The sequence below is a fragment of the Oryx dammah genome, unplaced genomic scaffold (genome assembly GCF_014754425.2).
Source record: "Oryx dammah isolate SB20612 unplaced genomic scaffold, SCBI_Odam_1.1 HiC_scaffold_28, whole genome shotgun sequence".
Classification (NCBI taxonomy): Eukaryota; Metazoa; Chordata; class Mammalia; order Artiodactyla; family Bovidae; genus Oryx; species Oryx dammah.
Window position 1 is genome coordinate 68474481 of NW_024070212.1, and position 22619 is coordinate 68497099.

General features: G+C 37.0%; 1 protein-coding gene across 1 annotated transcript in view; it reads right to left on the reverse strand.

Annotated features, from left to right (window-relative positions):
* Nucleotides 1-22619, reverse strand: part of LOC120856988 (serine/threonine-protein kinase TNNI3K) — a 330300-nt gene that overhangs the window by 232083 nt on the left and 75598 nt on the right. Inside the window, exons 6-7 of the mRNA XM_040232554.1 lie at nucleotides 3288-3386; nucleotides 702-840 (exon numbers count right to left, since the gene is read on the reverse strand). Of these exons, the coding sequence (XP_040088488.1) occupies nucleotides 702-840; nucleotides 3288-3386 (238 nt within the window). The remainder of the gene's footprint in view (nucleotides 1-701; nucleotides 841-3287; nucleotides 3387-22619) is intronic.

Below are 22619 nucleotides of genomic sequence, written 5' to 3' on the forward strand. Positions count from 1 at the left end.
TAACATGGAATGTTCATATATAGCTGTGGGAATGAAAAATAGTGTAAATATTTTGGAAAGCTGTCTGAAATTTCTCCCAAAGTTAAACATTATATGACCTTTGATTCAGCAATTCTCTCTCTCTCTCTCTCTATATATATATACGTATATATATATATATGTTCATTTTCTAAAAAACACGAAAAATTAACCTATGGCAATAATAGAAGTCAGAATATTGATTATCTTTGGCGATGAAAGCTATTTACTAAGAAGTGGGCACAAAGGATCTTTCCAGGTGAAATATTTGCAACCTTCCAGATAAAAATACTATATCTTGATCTTGAAGGCTTTTGTGTATGTCTATTCAAAAGGAAATATTCACTTAATACTCAGTTAAGATTTGAGAATTTTGCTACATGTAAGTTTTACCTCAATTAAAAAAATATTAGTGAGTAATAACAAGTAGGAAAAACTTAGAAAAACCCCTTACTTTTATGGTCATACCTAATATATTAAGTTGAAATAAAATATGCAAAGAAGGATTAACATATAGGTTTAATTAATATATTAAAAATAATAAATTATGACTTGAGAAACAAATTAGGACTTGAAAACTAGAATCAATCAACTTCATGTTTATTCTCTAGTAAATAAGTAAAGTAGAAGAAAAAGCATACATAAAGTAAAAGACTGCAAAATTCTTCTAACCATAATCTTACCATCTGCTTTGCTGCCTTCTTCCACCAAGAGTTTCACAATATTAAAGAATCCTTTTGCAGATGCTAGGTGGAGGGGCCTATCTCCAACTTCACCACTTACATTTACATCAGCACCAAATTTCAAAAGGAGGCGAGTTACCTAAACGATCCAAGCATTTGAGATTAGTGTCAAATGTCAAATAATAATGCAATGCTTTCAGTAGTATGGAAGGATACATATCATTAAGATGTTCTTTTGGTTAATTTTTGCCTGAAAAAAATCCTAACTCAATTGGCCTCAACAATAAGGCATTTATTATTATATCACCTAGCAAGAAATTAAAAACTGGAGCAATTTCAGAGTTCGGTCTTCACTGTACATAAACAGTCTTCTCTAAAATCACCCATAATCATCTCTGAACAATCCTTTAAAATCTTCTTCTGGCCATAGTCAGCAGTGTTTATGTGATTCTTCATTTTCATAGCGACTTCATGCACAGGTCACCAATGGCCATCTTGTGATTGGGATTCTAGGTCCTGTTTTGATTTATGAATAAGTAGGAGATAGCCACACTAGCTTACTTTAGCATCTTTCCACACTGATTGAGATTCACAACTCAGGAGTCTTCCAGGGGTTGTTTCTGGTAATTTACAGGATTTGTTCAAATTATTTACACATCCACTTAAGATTCTTTCAAATACTTTTTCTAAACTTGACATTGTTTCCTCTGGGAATTTCAGAAGTCATCACAGTGATCCCAAGAGATAAGTTAAGATATACCTGTGCCATTAAAATAACAGTTACGGAAGGACTCCTCAAAAATCTTGACTATTGAGGGCCTTCCACTGTGGTCCAGGGGTTAAGACTTTGCCTTCCAATGCAGGGGGTGTGGGTATGATCCCTGGTCAGGGAGCTGAGATCCCACATGCCTTACAGCCAAAAAACCAAAACATAAAACAGAAGCAGTATTGAGACAAATTCAATAAAGACTTTAAAAATGGTCCATACCAAAAAAATCTCTAAAAACAAGTCTTGACCACTGACGCATCAGCATAAATGTGAATTCAAGCTCTGAAACTATTTTGTGGCAGCAAATAAATATATTTTGGGCAGAAGCCTCTCAAGAATATGGTATACATTTGATAGAAATCTAGGTGAAAAAAATAGCTGGTGGAATGTGGGAGAACTTCTTATTGTGTGCCATGGGTAAAGAAGAAAGGCTCTGAAATTAGGCTTCTATTTATTAGTTATGTCACTTTGAGTAAATGATTTGGCCTTTTCAAAATTCAGTTTCTCCATTGCTAAGATGGGAATACCTCATAGGGTTGTTGTGAGGATCAAATAAATTATCACACATGAAACACTTAGATAAGTGCCTGGTACTCAATAAATGATATCAGAAGAGGTAGCACCAGTGTGGAATGTGTGTTTTATTCATTTGTTGGCTAATGGGCACACCAATGTTTAATACAGGAGAAAGCTGAACAGTAGTAGACATTTAGTTTCAGGAACCTTGCACTCCTAAGCAGATACTTCCACTTATACAGACTCCACAAATGCTGATTATGTGACTTTATAATGGACAGATTTAAACTATCATTGAAATCGATTGTCTATTAAGCACTGTTATTATATACCTAGGAAATATTGCTCTTGGTACAAAACATCTACTCTTCCACTTAAAAATAAGTAAATAAACAAAGGCCAAGGAATATAGCATATCAGGCACATTTATAAACCAAACGTGCCATTCCCTGTCAGCATATTTTAGCAAGTGACAATAGCATCCATAAATTACTTATGTGCTGTCTTTGCACATAGAAAGTGAGTCCCTTATCATAAAAGGGCCATCCACATTTTAGCATAATTTTATAATACTGTGACTATATATTCAGGGAAAGTAAACAAATTTAACACTCCACATAACATGCAGAGAAGCTCTTTATGTTTCTGCTGGATGACGAGGTTAATCGCCAAAGAGGATGACTTAAGAAACAACGTGCATTGTGTATATCCTGCCTGTGCCTGAAATCAGAAAAAGTTTGGAGTTTTTCATCACTTGAGCTTTGGACCCTGTACTTTCAGAAGCATTTTCAGTACCCAGCTCTCCAGTGCACTCCAATGCACTCTGAGCAGCACATCAATGAAATGAGCAATCTTCCCTAGCTAGAGGTCATGCTTCACAGGCTTGAGAGTGTCCAGGCATATGCCAGCCAGCAAAGAAATAAAAGCACAATGACTGGAACAGCACAGAGACAAAAATAAGTTTGATTTTTAACTTGGGGTCCTTGGGAAGTGCAATAGCATGACCTCTACAAAGGTGTAATTCTGCTGCATAACTGAGTCATACTAGAGATCTAGGGAGATAAAATGAGGAGGAATGAAAATGGTCAGTGAAAATGAATAACTTGGTAGCTGCTATTTTTCTGTGTGGATCTACAAAAGCTTTTCAAGGGTGGAAGTGATGAGTGAGAAGATGGCAAAAATGATTCAAAGGATATCTCAAGTAGCCTTTCTTTGAATATAGTACAGTTTAAGAAAACCCTGGAACACTTAAGTGACGCCCCAGGCTTTGGACTTACCCTGTCACTTACTTACACATTTACCTGTTCACGCCCATAGTGTGCTGCAATGTGCAGTGGAGTGAAAAAGACTGAATCTTGAACATTGACATTAGCTCCGTGCTGCAGAAGCACATCGGCAGCCTGGATAAGAAAGAGCTGGCTTAGGAGATTCACTGGGGGCATCTGTCCAACAAATTCATTTTACAATTAAAATGTATTAATTAAAACACACTATTTTTCCATCTCCCTTCTCTGAAATCTCCAATGGCTTGCTTTTGCCTAGATAATAAAAGCCAAGCTCCTTACTATGGTATTCAAGGTCCTCTCAATCTGATGGTATCCTTTAAAATGTACTTTCCATGACTCTCTTTCATAAACCCAACTGTACAACCAAACTGCCTCCATTTCCCATTTCTCTGAGTCTTTGTTAACATTATTTCCTCAGTCAGAAGTTCCCTTCTGCCCAATCTACAGATATTTAAACCCAAGCTAAATGCCATCTCCTCCAATATTTCTTTACTTTCCCTCTATTTGTTGCCAAATTCTTTGCTAAAATTGTCGTTCTTCCTTTTACATCTCACTCAACTTTCTTTCATACTATTTAGAACATTTGCAAATTTATATACATGCCTTATCACCCTTATTAAAGACCAAATTCTTTAAGGACAAAATGTATACCAAATTCATCTATATAATTCTACCATAGCATGTTGCCATGAAAATAGTAATCATTCAATAAAAATTTGTTGAATGAATGAGTGATTAAAACAAACAAACAAAAACTAGCAGGAGCTATGGATCAACTGCCTTCATGGAAAGGCACAGACTACCAACAAATCTGCTGACCCTTTAGATTTATTCTACCAAAGATTCATCTCCAAGCCTCTTTTCTCTAGAAAACTGATTGAAGTCATTTCCTCTAGATGTGTTCTTTTTCACTGTAAATTTTTCTAATGTACTCTCTGTTCTTTAGTTGGTAAAATAATACACATTTGGGGAAATTTTCAAAAGGCTGTTAGTCTTAGAAGAGAGAACATGAAGCTGAGATCAAAGAGCTCAAGGAACATCTGTTCCCACACCTCTTCTTTTCTCTTATATGCCTTCATCCTAAGTCGAGGGCATAAATGGTAACTGGAGTGCCTCTGTCTAACTCCAAAACATAGAAAGATAGGTTCCACTCTCCCATTTTAAAGGTAAAGACACTGAGCCTCAAGAAGGATTTTTAACCTATCTGAGGTCATACAATTAATAAGAAGCAGAACTGGAATTCAAATTTCGGCTTGTTTGAAGTTTCTTTGCATCAGATCCTTCCTGTGACCTTGACTGCGTTAACACTAACCTTTAAGCAAATGAACTAACTAAATCAATCTCAGGTAAAATGAAGCTTTCTGTCAGTAGAAGCTTGTTAGATTCAGCTTGGAATTGAATTCTGGAACCATTTATATCAAATGTCTGCTATCTTAGACTTCACATGCCTGTGAGTTCAATCTTGGGAACGTTTAAAGGAGGTCACATGTGATCAAGGTAAATGGAGCTTTTTACAAATTCTCTTATTTTAAACATAGCATACAATAAAGTAGACAGCATGAATTTTTACTGTAAAAAGGATTGTCAAATGTTAACATATAGACCCAGTTTCTTAGGCATAGTTCCAGAACTTACTTTCATTCTAAAAGATAAGGGCTCTTAGTCCAATGTAATTTTTTCCTAAGTTTGCACTTATCCAGTTATTCAGAAGGTCAATCTTTTGGCTCAATATTCATTAATTATGAAGTGTTGGCCTTCTGAGAAACTGTCAAAATGTAAGATTTAATGAAACCACACAGAGTCATTATTGAACTGTAGGTTTTAGTTTGTTTTAAAATTCAAGAAAATAGTTAACCATTGAAAGCAATGTACACTGGAATTATCTGAATAATTTCACAGGCTATTTATATATATTTAATGCATCTATTGGTTCTTATGATATTTCAAGTCATGATAGGGAGTATATCTACTACCAATTTTATGGGGATACAATGTATCATGATATACAAATATGTTTGTCATTGTGGTTAAGATAAACACACTCATATTAATGCTTAGGCTGGAACATATATCCATTAAATAATTTTAACCATGCTTCCCCTAATCTAGAACGTGAAAGAGTGGGTAGATCAATTTCATCTCCTTTCCACTACAGGAAGTCCCATGAAGTCCCAAACTGAATCGCTTTTATTCACCACTATGCTAAATATATAGTAGGCATCCAGATAATTATTGAATTGGACTGTATTTCTAGTTAAAAAATAGGAATATATATCTACTAGTCATAAAGGAATTTAAACATTAACAATTAGGACCCAAATATATGATAGAAATTTTTAAATAGTTCAACACACACATTTATTGATCCTTTACTCTGAATTAAACTTTAGTAAATCCCAAGTGCCTGCCCCATGTCAGGAACCGTCACTGGCATTTTTACATACAATGTCGAATTAAGTTTTCTGCTGGCCATAAAATTCTGTTGTATTAAATAATTTTGAGAAAATCCATAGTTTTGATTTTTATCCCCCCAAATAATAACAAAACTACTACTGAAACTGTATACTAGAAAAAAGTCTTATAACAGAAAGGATGTCTTAATAATCTTTAAACTCCTTAAAATAAAGAACTTTATCATACTTAGATTTGTATAAATGATATACATATACATATGTATGAGTATATATATATATATTTATTATTAGTATTATTAAAGAACCAAGATTCAAACATTCAGTTCAGTTCAGTCGCTCAGTCGTGTTTGACCCTTTGAGACCCCATGAACTGCAGCACCCTAGGCCTCCCTTTCCATCACCAACTCCTGGAGTTCACCCAAACTCATGTCCATTGAGTCAGTGATGCCATCCAACCATCTCATCCTGTCTTCCCCTTCTCCTCCTGCCCTCAATCTTTCCCAGCATCAGGGTCTTTTCAAAGGAGTCATCTCTTCGCATCTGGTGGCCAAAGTTTTGGAGTTTCAGCTTCAACATCAGTCCTTCCAATGAACACCCAGGACTGATCTCCTGTAGGATGGACTGGTTGGATCTCCTTGCAGTCTAAGGGACTCTCAAGAGTCTTCTCCAACACCACAGTTCAAAAGTATCAATTCTTTGGTGCTCAGCTTTCTTTATAGTCCAACTCTCACATCCATACATGACTACTGGAAAAATAATAGCCTTGACTAGACGGACCTTTGTTGGCAAAGTAATGTCTCTGCTTTTTAATATGCTGTCTAGGTTGGTCAGAACTTTCCTCCCAAGGAGTAAGTGTCTTTTAATTTCATGGTTGCAATCACCATCTGCAGTGATTTTGGAGCCCCCAAAAAGAACGTCCACCACTGTTTCCACTGTTTCCCCATCTATTTGCCACAAAATGATAGGACCAGATGCCATGATCTTAGTCCTTTAAATGTTGAGTTTTAAGCCAGCTTTTTCACTCTCCTCTTTTAATTTCATCAAGAAGCTCTTTAGTTCTTCTTCACTTTCTGCCATAAGGGTGGTGTCATCTGCATATCTGAAGTTATTGATATTTCTCCTGGCAATCTCGATTCCAGCTTGTGCTTCTTCCAGCCCAGCATTTCTCATGATGTACTCTGCATATAAGTTAAATAAGCAGAGTGACAATATACAGCCTTGATGTTCAGGTATTCTTTATTGATGAAACAAATAAGCATGACAAAGTGTCTGTCACAAAGTCATTGTTTTATGAGCAAAAAAAATGGGTTGGAGCTCTTTGTTTTGATAGGAAAAGAATTACTATACATTATTCACTAAAAATATTTTCATTTGCTAGCTGACTTCTCAAAATATCCAAGTAGAATCTCTACAATTTCCAGGTTGTAATTTAAATACTTGTTCGAACATTCTGCTCTTTCTTCCTAGAAAGTTTCTGTTTTCTTTCTCTGACTGTAGTATACCTAGTCTCAAGGCCAAGCTCAGTTCCCAGGTCCTCTGAGAACCTTTCACAAATACTTTACTGTATTAAACATTTCTTTCTTTAAATGCTTATATTATTTATCCTCACAACTTAATCTTTTCATTAATTATCACTGTGTGTAAACCACTATTATACAAAAATTAATTAAACTATTTCTATCATGTTCTGAACTTGTCTCAGTGAAGTGTAGGAAGTTTTGATTCCAGATTAAGAAGGATTTTTCACCTGAGACGTGAACGTGAACGTGAAGTCGCTCAGTCATGTCCAACTCTTTGCAACCCCAAGGACTGTAGCCTACCAGGCTCCTCTGTTCATGGGATTTTCCAGGCAATAGTACTGGAGTGGATTGCCATTTCCTTCTCCAAGGAATCTTCCCGACCCAGGGATCGAACCTGAGTCTCCCGCATTGTAGACAGACGCTTTACCGTCTGCGATCTCAGCCAAAGGGCCGAGACCTGAGACCTGAGACACTGGGATTTAATCCTTCTAACTAGAAGAGTTATACCTTATCATTTTAAATTCCAGAGATTTAAAAAGTAAAGCCTACAAGAGAAAGGTCCTCATTGTTCTTATTTGCTGAATGTTTCTGCTACAGCATGACTTTAACTTATTGACTTGCACCCAACTGGCTTCTGACTATGAACTTCATCTTATGAAAATCATTGACAATGATGAAGAAGAAAAAAATGACTACATCAATAGGAGCTAAATGTCTCATGGAAGAGAAAGTAAAGTAAGGTAAATTCTACATGGGATAAAATGGCAATCAATCAGAGCTGAAATTCCCAAAATTAAATATAAGTGTTTTATACCTAGTAGACTTTCCATAGATATCTACACTTTGAAATTAAGTTTTTCTTTGCTTTATTTAAAGTGATATCTCATTTCTTGTGACTTCTTTGGAGTCTGCCTCAAATTCATACTTACATTGATGTTTTCCTTAGGATTTATAGTTTGTTTAGAGCCACAGTTTTCTTTTCTATATATCTTTATCTAACCTTTACTATTGAGACTTATAGAGAACAGAATCATGAATCTCTTTTGGGATAATACCCACTTCCATTTAGTAGAAAATCTATATTAACAAAGTTTTAGAAGAAAATGTTTTTGAAAGTTTATGCCTCAGGAAATCAAAATGATCCCAAAGATTTTAGTATGCAAGTTGATTTAGATTTGAAAATTTTCAATGCTTCCAGTTCTAACTTTCAGTGTGTGTGCTCAGTCACTCAGTCATGTCCAGTTCTTTGCCACACCATGGGCTATAGCCTACAAGGTTCTTCTGTCCATGGAATTTTCCAGACAAGAATACTGATCGGGTTGTCATTTCCTCCTCCAGGGGATCTTCCTGACCTGGGGACAGAACCCACATCTCTTGTGTTTAACTTTCAATAACCCACTCCAATTGTGTCCCATTGAACAATTACCCTCTCTTCTAAACTTTTCATTTTTTTTCAAGAGTAGTCTACACCTTTTATTCACATATTCTTACCTCTTAATCACTCCTCAGCCCACCTATAGTCTGGCTTCAGACCAGAATTTCCAAACTTCAGGGAAATTTCTTTGGAAAATGACATCAAAGATCGCCCAACTGTCAATTCCAATGTATATCCTTGGGTCTTTCCCTTATTTTAATATTTCTCCAGCATTTCTTACTATTTGTCTTCTCCTTAAGATCCTATCTTTCCTTAGACTGACTGACATAACGATCTTTGAGTTTAATCCCTACCTCTCTGCCAGCTTTTTATTGTCCTCTAGAGGCGACTCTCTGTTTATCTCTCTCTTTTTTTTTGGAATGTATTGTTACATTTATATAGATTTTTTTTTTGTATATGTAATTTTATTTTATTGCATTAAAAAAATTTTTTTTAACTTTACAATACTGAGTGTTTCTTCAGTGTTGCTTTTTTATCACTAACATTGTGTTGCCTCCTGATTTCCTTTGTCTGCTTTAACTGCCTTGAATTAATTAAGATAATACACGGAAATCATTTAGGACAAAACTTGGTAAGCTAAGAGGAAGTGTTCAGTGGTAGTTATTAACTATCTTGCCTTAAACATTCTCTAGTTGATTCTATCTATCACTATTGCTACTACTGCTGCTACTAATACTAGTACTATTTCTACAACACACATACACATACACACACACACACACACACACACACACTTCTCTCTCCAGATGCATGTATTTTACCCAGATTCCTCCAATATGGGGTCTACCTTACTTAGCAACTCAAAATTTGATTATAGGGGGCTTCTCAGGTGGCTCAGTGGTAAAGAATCTGCCTGCCACTGCAGGGGATGCAGGTTTGATCCCTGGGTCAGGAAGATCCCCTGGAGTAGGAAATGGCATTCCAGTATTCTTGCCTGGAAAATTTCATGGAGAGAGGAGCCTGTTGGGCTCCAGTCCATGGGGTTGCAAAGAGCTGGACACAACTGAGCTACTGAGCAGCAGCAGCAGACTGTTTATATATTTCCCCTGTTTCCCAATTACTTACTCTGGGTTTATTTCAATGATTTCATCTTTATCACTTGCCCTTTGATTTTTGGTAATGTGAATGAAGCATTAGAATGTGTGCTTTGAGAATGTTGTTATTTAGTTGCTCAGTTCTGTTTGGTTTTTTTGCAACGCCATGGACTGCAGCCCAGCAGGCTCTTCTGTCCATGGGCTTTCCCAGGCAAGAATACTGGAGTGGGTTGCCACTGTTACTAATAATCCCATTTTAAAAATAGGAAAAATAAGGTTAAGAATTACACAGTTTTTGGAAAAGCACCAAAATTTAAACTCGAATCTATAGAAGTCCAAAGAATCATACTACTCCACAGTGTTTTTCTTCTTACGTGTGCTATTGTTTGGGGGCAGCCTATAATTGCTTGCCACCTCAGACAGTTCTATGCAGGATATAGCCTTGGTTGATGTTCTTCAAGGATTTTCAAGGACATCTGTGTAGCCAGTATATCAATAAGTATGATTCTGACTTTGTAATTGCTTGCAGATGACTGAAAAAAATAAAGTTAAAAGTTATTCTGAGTAGACATTATATGTTAGGGAACTTGAAGAGTCATATATACCATGACAAGACTTTTTCCTGAGTTTTTTCCAAGGAGGGTTTCACCAACAGATTTCCAGCAAGAGCAAAGTATATTCTGATTTGCACCTTAAAAAGATCCTTCTGGTAATAGTATAGCAAACAGACTGAAGAGACAGCAAACTAGAAGCAGAGTGACCAGCTAGCAGGGTTCAGCAGCCAGCTGAAAAGAAAGAGATAAGGATAAAAATGGTCTAGCAGATAAAATGAGGTAGTAGTAGTATCCAAGAGATGGAGAATGGGCTTTAGCGATATTAAGATGATACAATTGCATGACTCAGCAAATTGGGGGTTGGGGGAGATGATGGAAGTTATTACCAGATGATGACTATAAAAGAGGAAGACTATCAGGGGAAATAAGCATGAGGGTAAAACTGTGTCTAATTTGTGAATTTAAGAAGTAGGAACATCACCCATAGTTTCTCTCAGGTTAATCACTTAACATATTTAGTTTATTCTAGTTCCCTTTAGCAATTCATTGTGAGCTTATCCAACACCACAGCTGTTTCAGCTGGGGTTGATCCCTCAATCAAAATGCAAACATAATTCCTGAGTTTTTAAACAACTACCAAAAGCTATGCCAATTAAAAATACCAATAATTGCTTATCCATTTGTATTTAAGGCTTCATTACCTAGCATTTTAGATCATAACATTGCTTTAGATTTAACATAAGCACTTCTTTTGATTTTATGCTCTACTTTCTGTAAAAAATTTTAACTGTATATATACTGACTTCTCTATACCCATTACAACTGTTAAGTGAGAACTCCCTATCATATAGTTACAGAGGTTTTTCATTTATTTTTGTAAAATAAATGAATATTGAATATTTTTGTAAAGACTTTTTATTTTACCTGACATAGCTCTAATTAAATATTTGAGTACAAAACTTACTGGAAAATAGTTTCTTCAGGCTGTCACAGAAATGAGGTTCTCTTATGTGATCTTTCTCTTATTATCTCAGGTTAAAATTAAATCTGGTCTGAAAATTACTCAGAAAATGATTCCACAAGATAACATTATCAAAGAAATTAAAGGGACACTTCATATTCTTATGTTGTAGAAATAGAGCTTAAAGGTATATCAACTTATATACATAAAGTAAAAGAATTCCATTGATTATATAAACCTATAGTTTCTCAGGAAATTGTAATAATGTAAGTAGAAAAGCTGGAGGATGAAGAGTGATGAGAAGCTGTGAGGTCAAGGCTGGAGCTACAAGTGGGATCATTTTAGAGAAGTAATAATTGAAGTTAGGCGATAACACCAGTTCCATAGGTAAAAGGAGATACTTGAGGGATATTTATGGCTAAAAAGTGGGAAAGAATGGAGCCAGGAAAGGAAAGAGAAGAGTCACCCATGAAAGAAAAGGAGAACAAAGGAGTGCTCGTTAAGGGGGCCCATGGAAGAGAAATTTTAAAGAAAAGACAGGCTAAATTTTCTGAGCCTTCCAGCTAATCGCCGTCTTGCTGTGCTATTTTCTTTCTTATATATATTCTTTTTTGCAGCATTTCCTTATGTGAAGGTTTTATTTTAAAATCCCTGGCTGAGAAAACAGGCTTTCTATGTTTACTGTGTTATGAATACATCATGTTCTATGCATTTTGAAAGCCACAATTTTTTCTTCCTTATGAGATTTATTTTTATAGCTTGCCAAAGGTCCAGCATTTTTCGGCTATACTGCAATTGTAGAGACTTGAAAATTGTAGTACAAGTTAGGCTCCCTCTCATGGATGATCTTCCTTACACTGCCTATACCCTAGACATTGTAACCTGACAAAGAATTTTCTCATGACCTGTCCTCCAGCCCAAGACACCTACTGAAATCATGTAATTTGCCTCTACTTGAAAAATAAACTTCTAAATTACAGTTTGAAGGTGAGTTGCAGTCAACTAATAGAACATAGTTCAGTTCAGTTGCTCAGTCGTGTCTGACTCTTTGCGAACCCATGGATCGCACCACGCCATGCCTCCCTGTCCATCACCAATTCCTGGAGTTTACCCAAACTCATATCCATCGAGTCAGAGATGCCATCCAGCCATCCCATCCTCTGTCGTCCCCTTTTCCTCCTGCCCCCAATCCCTCCCAGCATCAGGGTCTTTTCCAATGAGCCAACTCTTCCCATGAGGTGGCCAAAGTATTGGAGTTTCAGCTTCAGCATCAGTCCTTCCAATGAACACCCAGGACTGATCTCCTTTAGGATGGACTAGTTGGATCTCCTTGCAGTCCAAGGGACTCTCAAGAGTTTTCTCCAACACCACAGTTCAAAAGGACCACATAAAGATTTTGGCTCTTAGATAAAAATGATTAATAAGATTCTTCCTAAAAAATATTTCAAAGATCAATTTATTTCCACCAGCAGGGATTTAAAAATCAAAAAAGACAACAGTTAAGTCTCAGGTTCAGGGGTTAGTTCTGTTTCAAGCACACTGTACAGAATGTTTAGGGCTTTCCTTTTTAAGCTTCCTCATTAAATAAGGCAGAAAACATTATTTGATGAACTGCAAGATATTAACTTAAGTAATCAATTATATCCTATAAGCTCTTTATTTAACAACATAATTAAAAATGTTGGTCTGCAATAACTTAGAATAAGTGACACAATAATATTGGTAAATCCAGTCATAACCGATTATGAAACAGTATGTATTGACTGGTATACAGATCAATTATAGATAATTTTCTTTCTCGATAAGTTTATTAAATGAATATCCATCATTCAGTCAGAGACTTATTATCAGGACAGAAAGCAGAAGGAATAATGTTGGTAACTATTAAAGTAAGTTAAACTAAAATAAACACAGGAAGACTAATAATTGAAGCCTACAATGAAAATGAAAAAAGTGCAATTCCAAGTATGCCTGTCAGCTTCAGACATAGAAAGGGCTAAGAAATAACTGTGGGTGAGACTCGAGCCCAGACTTCTAACTGTTTCACATGGGTAGTAAATAGCAGAACCTGGATACAAAGAAACCTAGGCAGGTTTGTTCCAGAGACCACATACCTAATGACTAGTCTATATATTATATATTGATTTTCCTCGAACCTCAGTTGGTAAAGAATCCACTTGCAGTGCAGGAGTCCTCCTGCAATGCAGGAGACCCAGGTTTGATTACTTGTTTGGGAAAATCCCCTGGAGAAGGAAATGGCAACCCATCTCAGCATTCTTTCCTGGAGAATCCCATGGACAGAGGAGGAGCCTGGAGGGCTGCAGTCCATGGGGTTGTAAAAGTTGGACATGACTTAGAAACTACACCACCACCATATATATTTTACTGCTGTAGCCAAAAAACATTACTCTAGAATCCCAGTTTCTCTAACATTTCAAACATTTTTCAAACTTTTACTTAATGAACTCAGCATAAATACTCAGCAGGGGTACTATGATAGAATTGGCTTGGGTGGCTCCTGGATGTAGGAGGCATGAGCTTATAACTCCTTCCTTTCTCCTTGAATAAGCTCCAAGGTACCTATGAAATGCTAGACATCCAGAAAGTGCATACTGGAAATAACTGTTCAACAAAAGAGTTGCTAGTTTGGGGAAAACAGAATTGTCACCACATTTACCTGCTAGTCATCTTTGATTCTAAGAAAAAGACAGGGTCAAATAATATAAGTATAGAATCATGCCAAGTTTCCTGGGTTAACAGAGCTCTTCTCTTCTAGACATAATTTATAATCCCACTATAAATCCATCTACGTATACATTTGTTATCATCTTTGAGAAAATGTAAGTGGTATTGCTATCTATGAGGCTAAGTAGTTCCCTTGAATACATTTCTCATGAATATTAACAGAAAATGACAAAAGTTATGAAATATCACTTCCAAGATTAGGTTACAAAAAGACTGTGACTTCATCTCACTCCATCACTCTTGGACTTGATCTCTACATCACTCTCTCTGATGGAAACCAGATGTCTCATTATGAACTTTCCTAAGAATAGCAGCACATGGTAAGGCCCTAGTGTCTTTAGATAATAGACAGAGAGGACCAAAACCTGCCAACAGCTACAAGAGTGAGCACAAAAGAGGACTCTCTTCATTCAGTCCTTAAGAAGACTGCAGCCCCATTAGAAACCTTGTGAGAGATACTAAGTCAGGGGACCCAGCTAAGGTATCCTGAGATTCCTGAGCTACAAAAAATGGCAAGATAAAAAAACGTTTATTGTTTTTAAGCCATAAAGTTTTGAGATAAATTTTTTATGCAGCAAAAGTTAGCTCATACATGGTTGTGACTCTCAATTTATTACTAAAAAATCCAGGTCACAACTGACGTCTAATATTAAATAAGTTAAACAGGCCACTTCTGAATATCAAGAGGAACAACAGTTCAAATCAGCAAATATTTATGAGCGCCTAAGTTTTCTAAGCACTGTGCTAGTTTCTGGGGATCAAAGATAAATTAATTTTTCAAAAGTATTACATAGGTCAGTGGAAGAAACAAAACAAAATGATTATGATATAAAGATAGAGTAAAAATAGATTTGATATGTGATGATACATGGACTAATATAACAAAAGAAAGGCTATCAAAACAAAAGAAGTTATAAATTAGTTCTGTAAAGACAGTGAAACCTATAGCCAGGAAGGTACCTGGAAACTGAAATAGAAGTTTGCTAATTGGAAAAGGGAAGATAATTCATTCATCCCTTAAACTTATTTGATCATCCAATAGTAACTGGCACAGAACATACATTTGCCAAATTCTACTATTTCTTAAAATCTAGTTCAAATTCTACGCACCTCTTGAAATCTTTTTAGACTTCCAGGTTCATTGAATTCATCACTGAGACAAATGATTACATATCCCAATATCTTTAGAATTACCTTGAGGCTTTATAAGAATGTATTACAGACACCCTCTTTAGAATTACTGAATCAGAATTCCTAGATACTAAAAATGTGCATTTAAAAAAAAGCTTCTTAGAGACTTTCTCTTGCATCCAATATGGAGTAACAAGGAGTAGTCTGTAGAAGCTAAGGTAGCTAGAGGTCATGAGAGAGTACCAGAAACAAGAGAGTTGAATAAAGAGAGAAATACAAAGACCTGGAGAAGGTTCCCTTAGAGGATAAGGCTGAGCACTGAGCAGCGTGTGCTTGTGAGGCAACTACCGCTGAATGGGAAAAGAACCAATGAAGATTAGTGATAATTGCGCCCAGCGCTCACACAAGTCCAGGGATAATGCCTGGGCTCATCACCCAGACTGGAAATGCTCCTGATTCATGAGGCATTGAGCAAAATACTCACAAGAGACTTCTCTCAGTAGCTGGTCATTAGCCTTACACGGATTATCTGGGTCGTGAAGATCTTTTTCATATAGTTCTTCTGTGTATTCTTGCCACTTCTTCTTAATATCTTCTGCTTCTGTTAGGTCCATATCATTTCTGTCCTTTACTGAGCCCATCTTTGCATGAAATATTGCCTTGGTGTCTCTAATTTTCTTGAAGCGATCTCTAGTCTTTCCCATTCTATTTCCTCTATTTCTTTGCACTGATCACTGAGGAAGGCTTTCTTTTCTCTTCTTGATATTCTTTGGAACTCTGCATTCAAATGGGTATACCTTTCCTTTTCTCCTTTGTCTTTTGATTCTCTTCTTTTCACAGCTATTTGTAAGGCTTGATTCTCTTCTTTTCACAGCTATTTGTAAGGCCGCCTAGAGAGCCAGTTTGCTTTTTCTGCATTTATTTTTCTTGGGGATGGTCTTGATCCTTCTCCTGTACAATGTCATGAACCTCCTTCCATAGTTCATCAGGCACTCTGTCTATCAGATCTAATCCCATGAATCTATTTCTCACTTCCTCTGTATAACTGTTAAGGATTTGATTTAGGTTGTGCCTGAATGATCTCATGGTTTTCCCTATTTTATTCAATTTAAGTCTGAATTTGGCAAGAAGGAAACAGTTCTACTTCATGGCAAGTAGATGGGGAAATAGTGGAAACAGTGGCTGACTTTATTTTTCTGGGCTCCAAAATCACTGCAGATAGTGATTGCAGCCATGAAATTAAACGACGCTTACTCCTTAGAATGAAAGTTCTGACCAACCTAGACAGCATATTAAAAAGCAGAGACATTACTTTGCCAAAAAAGGTCTGTCTAATCAAGGCTATTTTTTTTTTTCCCAGTGGTCATGTATGGATGTGAGAGTTGGACTATAAAGAAAACTGAGCAGAGAAGAATTGATGCTTTTGAACTGTGGTGTTGGAGAAGGCTCTTGAGAGTCCCTTGGACTATAAGGAGATCCATTCAGTCCATACTAAAGGAGATCAGTCCTGGGTGTTGGAAGGACTGATGTTGAAGCTGAAACTCCAATACTTTGGCCACCTGATGCAAAGAGCTGATTCATTTGAAAAGACCCTGATGCTGGGAAAGATTGAGGACAGGAGGACAGAAGATGAGATGGTTGGATGGCATCACCGACTTGATGGACATGGGTTTGGGTAGACTCTGGGAGTTGGTGATGGAAAGGGAGGCCTGGCGTACTGCAGTTCATGGGGTTGCAAAGAGTCAGACACAACTGAGCGACTGAACTGAGCTGAACTGAACTGAAACAGTTTGTCAGCTTCTTAAAAAATTATACACAAACCTACCAAATGATCCAGCTTTTCTACTTTTAAGATTTGTTCAAAGCAAAGAAAAGCACATGTCCATATGAAGACATATACAGAAATCTTCATGTAGCTTTATTTGAAATTCCTAAAAACTGGAAACAACTCAGATGTCCGTCAATAGGTAGATAAACACTGTGGCATATCCAAACAAAGAAAAACCACCTACTGACTAGACATCTTATTTGATCATTTATCATGTAATTGACATTTAAACTTTTCCCATTTATGGATCTTCAACCCTCCACTTCCAATTCTATACACACACATAATATTCCCCCATTGTTCCTCATCACAATGAACTGGAAATCCTTTATCTAGTTACTGACACCAGAAACCTGTGAGTTTTTGTGGACATCATCGTCTCCTGTACCCCCTCATATATAATCCATCAGCACATTAATTTACCCTCTAAATATTTTGCAAATCTGCTCTTATCTCTGCATTTCTACTAATACCACCCATACTCAAGCAATCATTATAGATTATTGACTCCAAATATATTTGCTTGCATAAATTCTTCAAATTCAGTTGATTTTAAATTTTGTACCTAGAATTATTCTATCATAATGCAAGTCTCATCATGTTGCTGCTGCTGCTGCTGCTGTTGCTGCTAAGTCACTTCAGTTGTGTCTGACTCTGTGTGACCCCATAGACGGCAGCCCACCAGGATCCCCGACCCTGGGATTTTCCAGGCAAGAACACTGGAGTGGGTTGCCATTTCCTTCTCCAATGCATGAAAGTTAAAAGTTAAAGTGAAGTCGCTCAATCATGTCTGACTCCTAGCGACCCCATGGATTGCAGCCTACCAGGCACCTCTGTCCACGGGATTTTCCAGGCAAGAGTACCGGAGTGGGTTGTCATTGCCTTCTCCGCTTATCATATTACCACTTCTCAAAGGCTTTTCATTGTTTTTAGGAGAGGAGAGAGAAAATTCCTTAACACAGTTTATCATCCAACCCAGGGAGATTTTGAGAGTAAAAGAGGTATTCACTTAAAGAATAAAGGGAGCTTAGGTCACCAATATGATCAGGGATTTTCCTGAAGAATCAGGAATATAATATCACTCTGCAAATAAGTCTATTGGGCACCTGACCCCTAACCTTTTACTCTTTGTTTTTCATTTTCTACCCATCTCCTAGGTCTCTTATCTCCATCCACACACATTATGGTCTTGTTGCTGTACTTCCTATAGTCAGACAGTTTTAATATATATGATTTCTTCTTCCTGGAAAGATCTCTCTGTTTCTCAACTTCTCATCTGTAAATGTTTGCCTATTTTGAAGGGCTTTTTAAAGGATTAACAGTTAATATATGTAACACTGAAAGTAGGAAGTCAAGAAATACCTGGAGTAACAGGCAAATGTGGCCTTGGAGTACAGAATGAAGCAGGGCAAAGGCTAACAGAGTTTTGCCAAGAGAACGCACTCGTCATAGAAAACACCCTCTTCCAACAACACAAGAGAAGACTCTACACAAGGACATCACCAGATGGTCCATACCAAAACCAGATTGATAATATTGTTTGCAGCCAAAGATGGAGAAGCTCTAAACAGTCAGCAAAAACAAGACCGGGAGCTGACTGTGGCTCAAATCAAGAACTCAGATCAAGAATTATTGCCAAATTCAGAGTTAAATTGAAGAAAATAGGGAAAACCACGGGACTATTCAGGTATGACCTAAATCAAATCCTTTAGGACTATACAGTAGAAGTGACAAATAGATTCAAGGGATTAGATCTGATAGACAGAGTGGCTGAAGAACTATGGACAGAGGTTCATGACACTGTACAGGAGGCAGTGATCAAGACCATCTCCAAGAAAAAGAAATGCAAAAAGGCAAAATGGTTGTCTGAGGAGGCCTTACAAATAGTTGAGAAAAGAAAAAAGTGAAAGGCAAAGGAGAAAATGAAAGATATATGCATTTGAATGCAGAGTTCCATAGAACAGGAAGCAGAGATAAGAAAGCCTTCCTCACTGATCAATGCAAAGAAATAGAGGAAAACAATAGAATGGGAAAGACTAGAGATCTCTTCAAGAAAATTAGAGATACCAAGGGAACATTTCATGCAAAGATGGGCACAAAGAAGGACAGAAATAGTATGAACCTAAAAGAAGTGGAGGATATTAAGAGGTGGCAAAAATACACAGAAGAACTATACAAAAAAGATTTCCTGACCTAGATAATCACAATGGTGTGATCACTCACCTAGAGCCAGACATCCTGGAATGCAGTCAAGTGGGCCTTAGGAAGCATCACTACGAGCAAAGCTAGTGGAGGTGATGGAATTCCATCTATTTCAAATCCTAAAAGATGATGCTGTGAAAGTGCTGCACTCAATACGTCAGCAAATTTGGAAAACTCAGCAGTGGCCACAGGACTGGAAAAGGTGTTTTCATTCTATTCCCAGAGAAAGGCAATGCCAAAGAATGCTCAAACTTCCATACAATTTCACTCATCTCATACGTTAGTAAAGTAATGCTCAAAATTATCCAAGTCAGGCTTCAACAGTATGTGAACTGTGAACTTCCAGATGTTCAAGATAGTTTTAGAAAAGGCAGAGGAACCAGTGATCAAATTGCCAACATTCGTTGGTTCATCAAAAAATCACGAGAGTTCCAGAAAAGACATCTATTTCTACTTTATTGACTATGCCAAAACCTTTGCCTGTGTGGATCACAACAAACTGCAAGAAATTCTGAAAGAGATGGGAATACCAGACCAGCTGACCTGCCTCCTGAAAAATATGTATGCAGGTCAAGAAGCAACAGTTGGAACTGGACATGGAACAACAGACTGGTTCCCAAGTGGGAAAGGAGTATGTCAAGGCCGTATATTGTCACCCTAACTTATTTAACTTATATGCAAATTAGGTACGTCATGAGAATTGCTGGACTGGATGAAGCACAAGCTGGAATCAAGATTGCCTGGAGAAATATCAATAACCTCAGAAATGCAGATGACACTACCCTTATGGCAGAAAGTGAAGAAGAACTAAAGAGCCTCTTGATGAAAGTGAAAGAAGAGAGTGAAAAATTTGGTTTAAAGCTCAACATTAGAAAATTAAGATCATGACATCTGGTCCCATTTCTTCATGGCAAGTAGATGGGGAAACAGTGGCAGACGTTCTCTTTTGGAGCTCCAAAATCACTGCAGATGGTGATTGCAGCCATGAAATTAAAAGATGCTTGGTCTTTGGAAGAAAAGTTATGATCCACCTAGACAGCACAGCATATTAAAAAGCAGAAACATTACTTTGCCAACAAAGATCCACCTAGTCAAAGCTATGGTTTTTCCAGTAGTCATGTATGGATGTGAGAGCTGAATTATAAAGAAAGCTGAGTGTTGAAGAATTGATGCTTTTGAACTGTGGTGTTGGAGAAGACTCTTGAGAGTCCCTTGAACAGCAAGGAGATTCAACCAGTCCATCCTAAAGGAAATCAGTCCAGAAATATTCATTAAAAGGACTGATGCTGAAGCTGAAATTCCAATAATTTGGCCACCTGATGTGAAGAGCTGACTCCTTTGAAAAGACCCTGAGGCTGGGAAAAATTGAAGGTGGGAGGAGAAGGGGATGACAGAAGATGAGATGGTTAGATGGCATCACCAACTCAATCGACAATAATTTGAGTAAACTCCGAGAGTTGGTGGTGGCCAGGGAGTTTTGGCCTCCTGCAGACCACAGGGTTGCAAAGAGTCGGACATGACTGAGCGACTGGACTGGACTGGACACTTGAAGTAGCCATTATTGCTACTACTGCTACTGTCAGGTTTGTTTCTTCTCTTTACTTGCTAAGGAGACTCAATGGAAAGGCCCTGATTCTGGGAAAGATTGAGAGCATGAGAAGAAGGGGATGACAGAGGATGAAACAGTTGGATGGCATCGTCGACTCAATGGACATGAGTTTGCGCAAACTCTGGGAAATAGTGAATATCAGGGAAGTCTGGCACACTGCAGTCCACAGAGTTGCAAAGAGCTGGACACGACTGAGTGTTGAACAACAACTTGCTAAATATTTACTGAGGTCTTGGGTTATAAGCCAAATCATCAGTTCCTCAGAGATTCTCTCCTAACCTCAATTGACTATGGGCATATTCATTTAGGAAATGCTAATTGTGTGTCTCCTATAAGCCAGGCAGGCCTTGTGCTTGGAATTGAGGACAACAGAGAGAAAATGAATAGCTACAAAGGCTATGTCTTTGTTGAGCTTATAATTTAGCATAGGAGACTTTTGGTAAAGCAAAGGAGATAAATGATAGGCTATTATATAGTGATCAGTGCTGGAAAGAAATAAAGAAGGAGTAAATAAGGAATGCCAGAGCCTTGCAAAAACACATAATCTGGGAAAACCTTATTGAGAAAATTACATTTGAACCAGAATCTTAAGAAGATAGGGAAAAAAAAAAAAAAAAAAAATATGGAGAAAATTATTCGGTTAGTAAAAAAAAAAAAAAAAAAATGCAGTTTAGACCTGACAGAGCAGTGCAAAGGACCTGAGGCAGTGTATGCCTGGTATGTCTAAGGAACTTAAAGTTGAAAAACAACAAATAAGAAAATGGTGAAAGTTATAGTTTTGGAAATTCTAAATGAAATAAATTTTAAAAGGCTCAGTCAGGCTTTCTTGTCAGAAAAGGCTGAGGGGGAAAGGACAGAGGAGGGGGATCAAATTAACCTCTTTTAGATAGAGATCCAGGCTGACATTCACAGCTCTTCTCACAGAGGCAATTTTGTTTGTGTGATTTTTTTTCCTTTTTTTTAAAAAATTTTACTTTATTTTACTTTACAATACTTACTGTATTTGTTTTGCCATACATCAACATGAATCCACCATGGGTGTACATGAGTTCCCAATCCTGAATCCCCCTTCCACCTCCCTTCCTATACCATCTCTCTGGGTCATCCCAGTGCACCAGCCCCAAGCATCCTGTATCCTGCATCAAACCTAGACTGTGATATTTTTTTTTTTTATTGCCTGTTTTCCACTAGACTGCAAGCTCTGTGAGGCTAGGTCTTACACGTCATTAAATTACGTGTCAAATACAGACCTTGGAATCTATTACTTCCTTAATAGATAGTAATTGGATAATTGAGTGGAAGAAAGAATGAATGTACACTATTGTATTCCAATTTTTTATTTCTTTACTAGATTGCAAGCTCCTAGTATGATACTTAAAGATACATTTTATACTTCTGTCAATTTTTACCACAACTAGTCTACATTCTTGTGTATAAATGTTCAATAACCATTTACTGACTTGAATTGTTTTTCCCTAGTCAATTTTTACATTTTCTACACTATAAACATCGTTGAAGAAAAATCTGTAGAATAAAAAAAGTTCTGTAAGCCAAGATAAGCTTTTAAAACTCTAAACAGGGAAAATGAACTCTTAAGGTTTACACATTGCCAGAAACTATGAAACTTTCACAAGGGAGAACCAATGATGAATTTTTTCCCCATCTTTTGGGAAATAAGACTTTATAATAGAAATTTATTTATAATCATAGCTGCAAAATTGCCTCTAGGAAAGCAATAATAATGGGGCAAGCTATCTTGTTTTCTTACGGATGCAATTAAAAAAAAAGAAACTAAAATTCGGTCCTATTTGTCAAAAACACATTGAGGAAAATCAAAGCTACAGTATTTACCAATCAAGTCTCAGTGCAGTTTACTAACATTGCAATAAACAAATGTAGGCATCTGTTGACTGA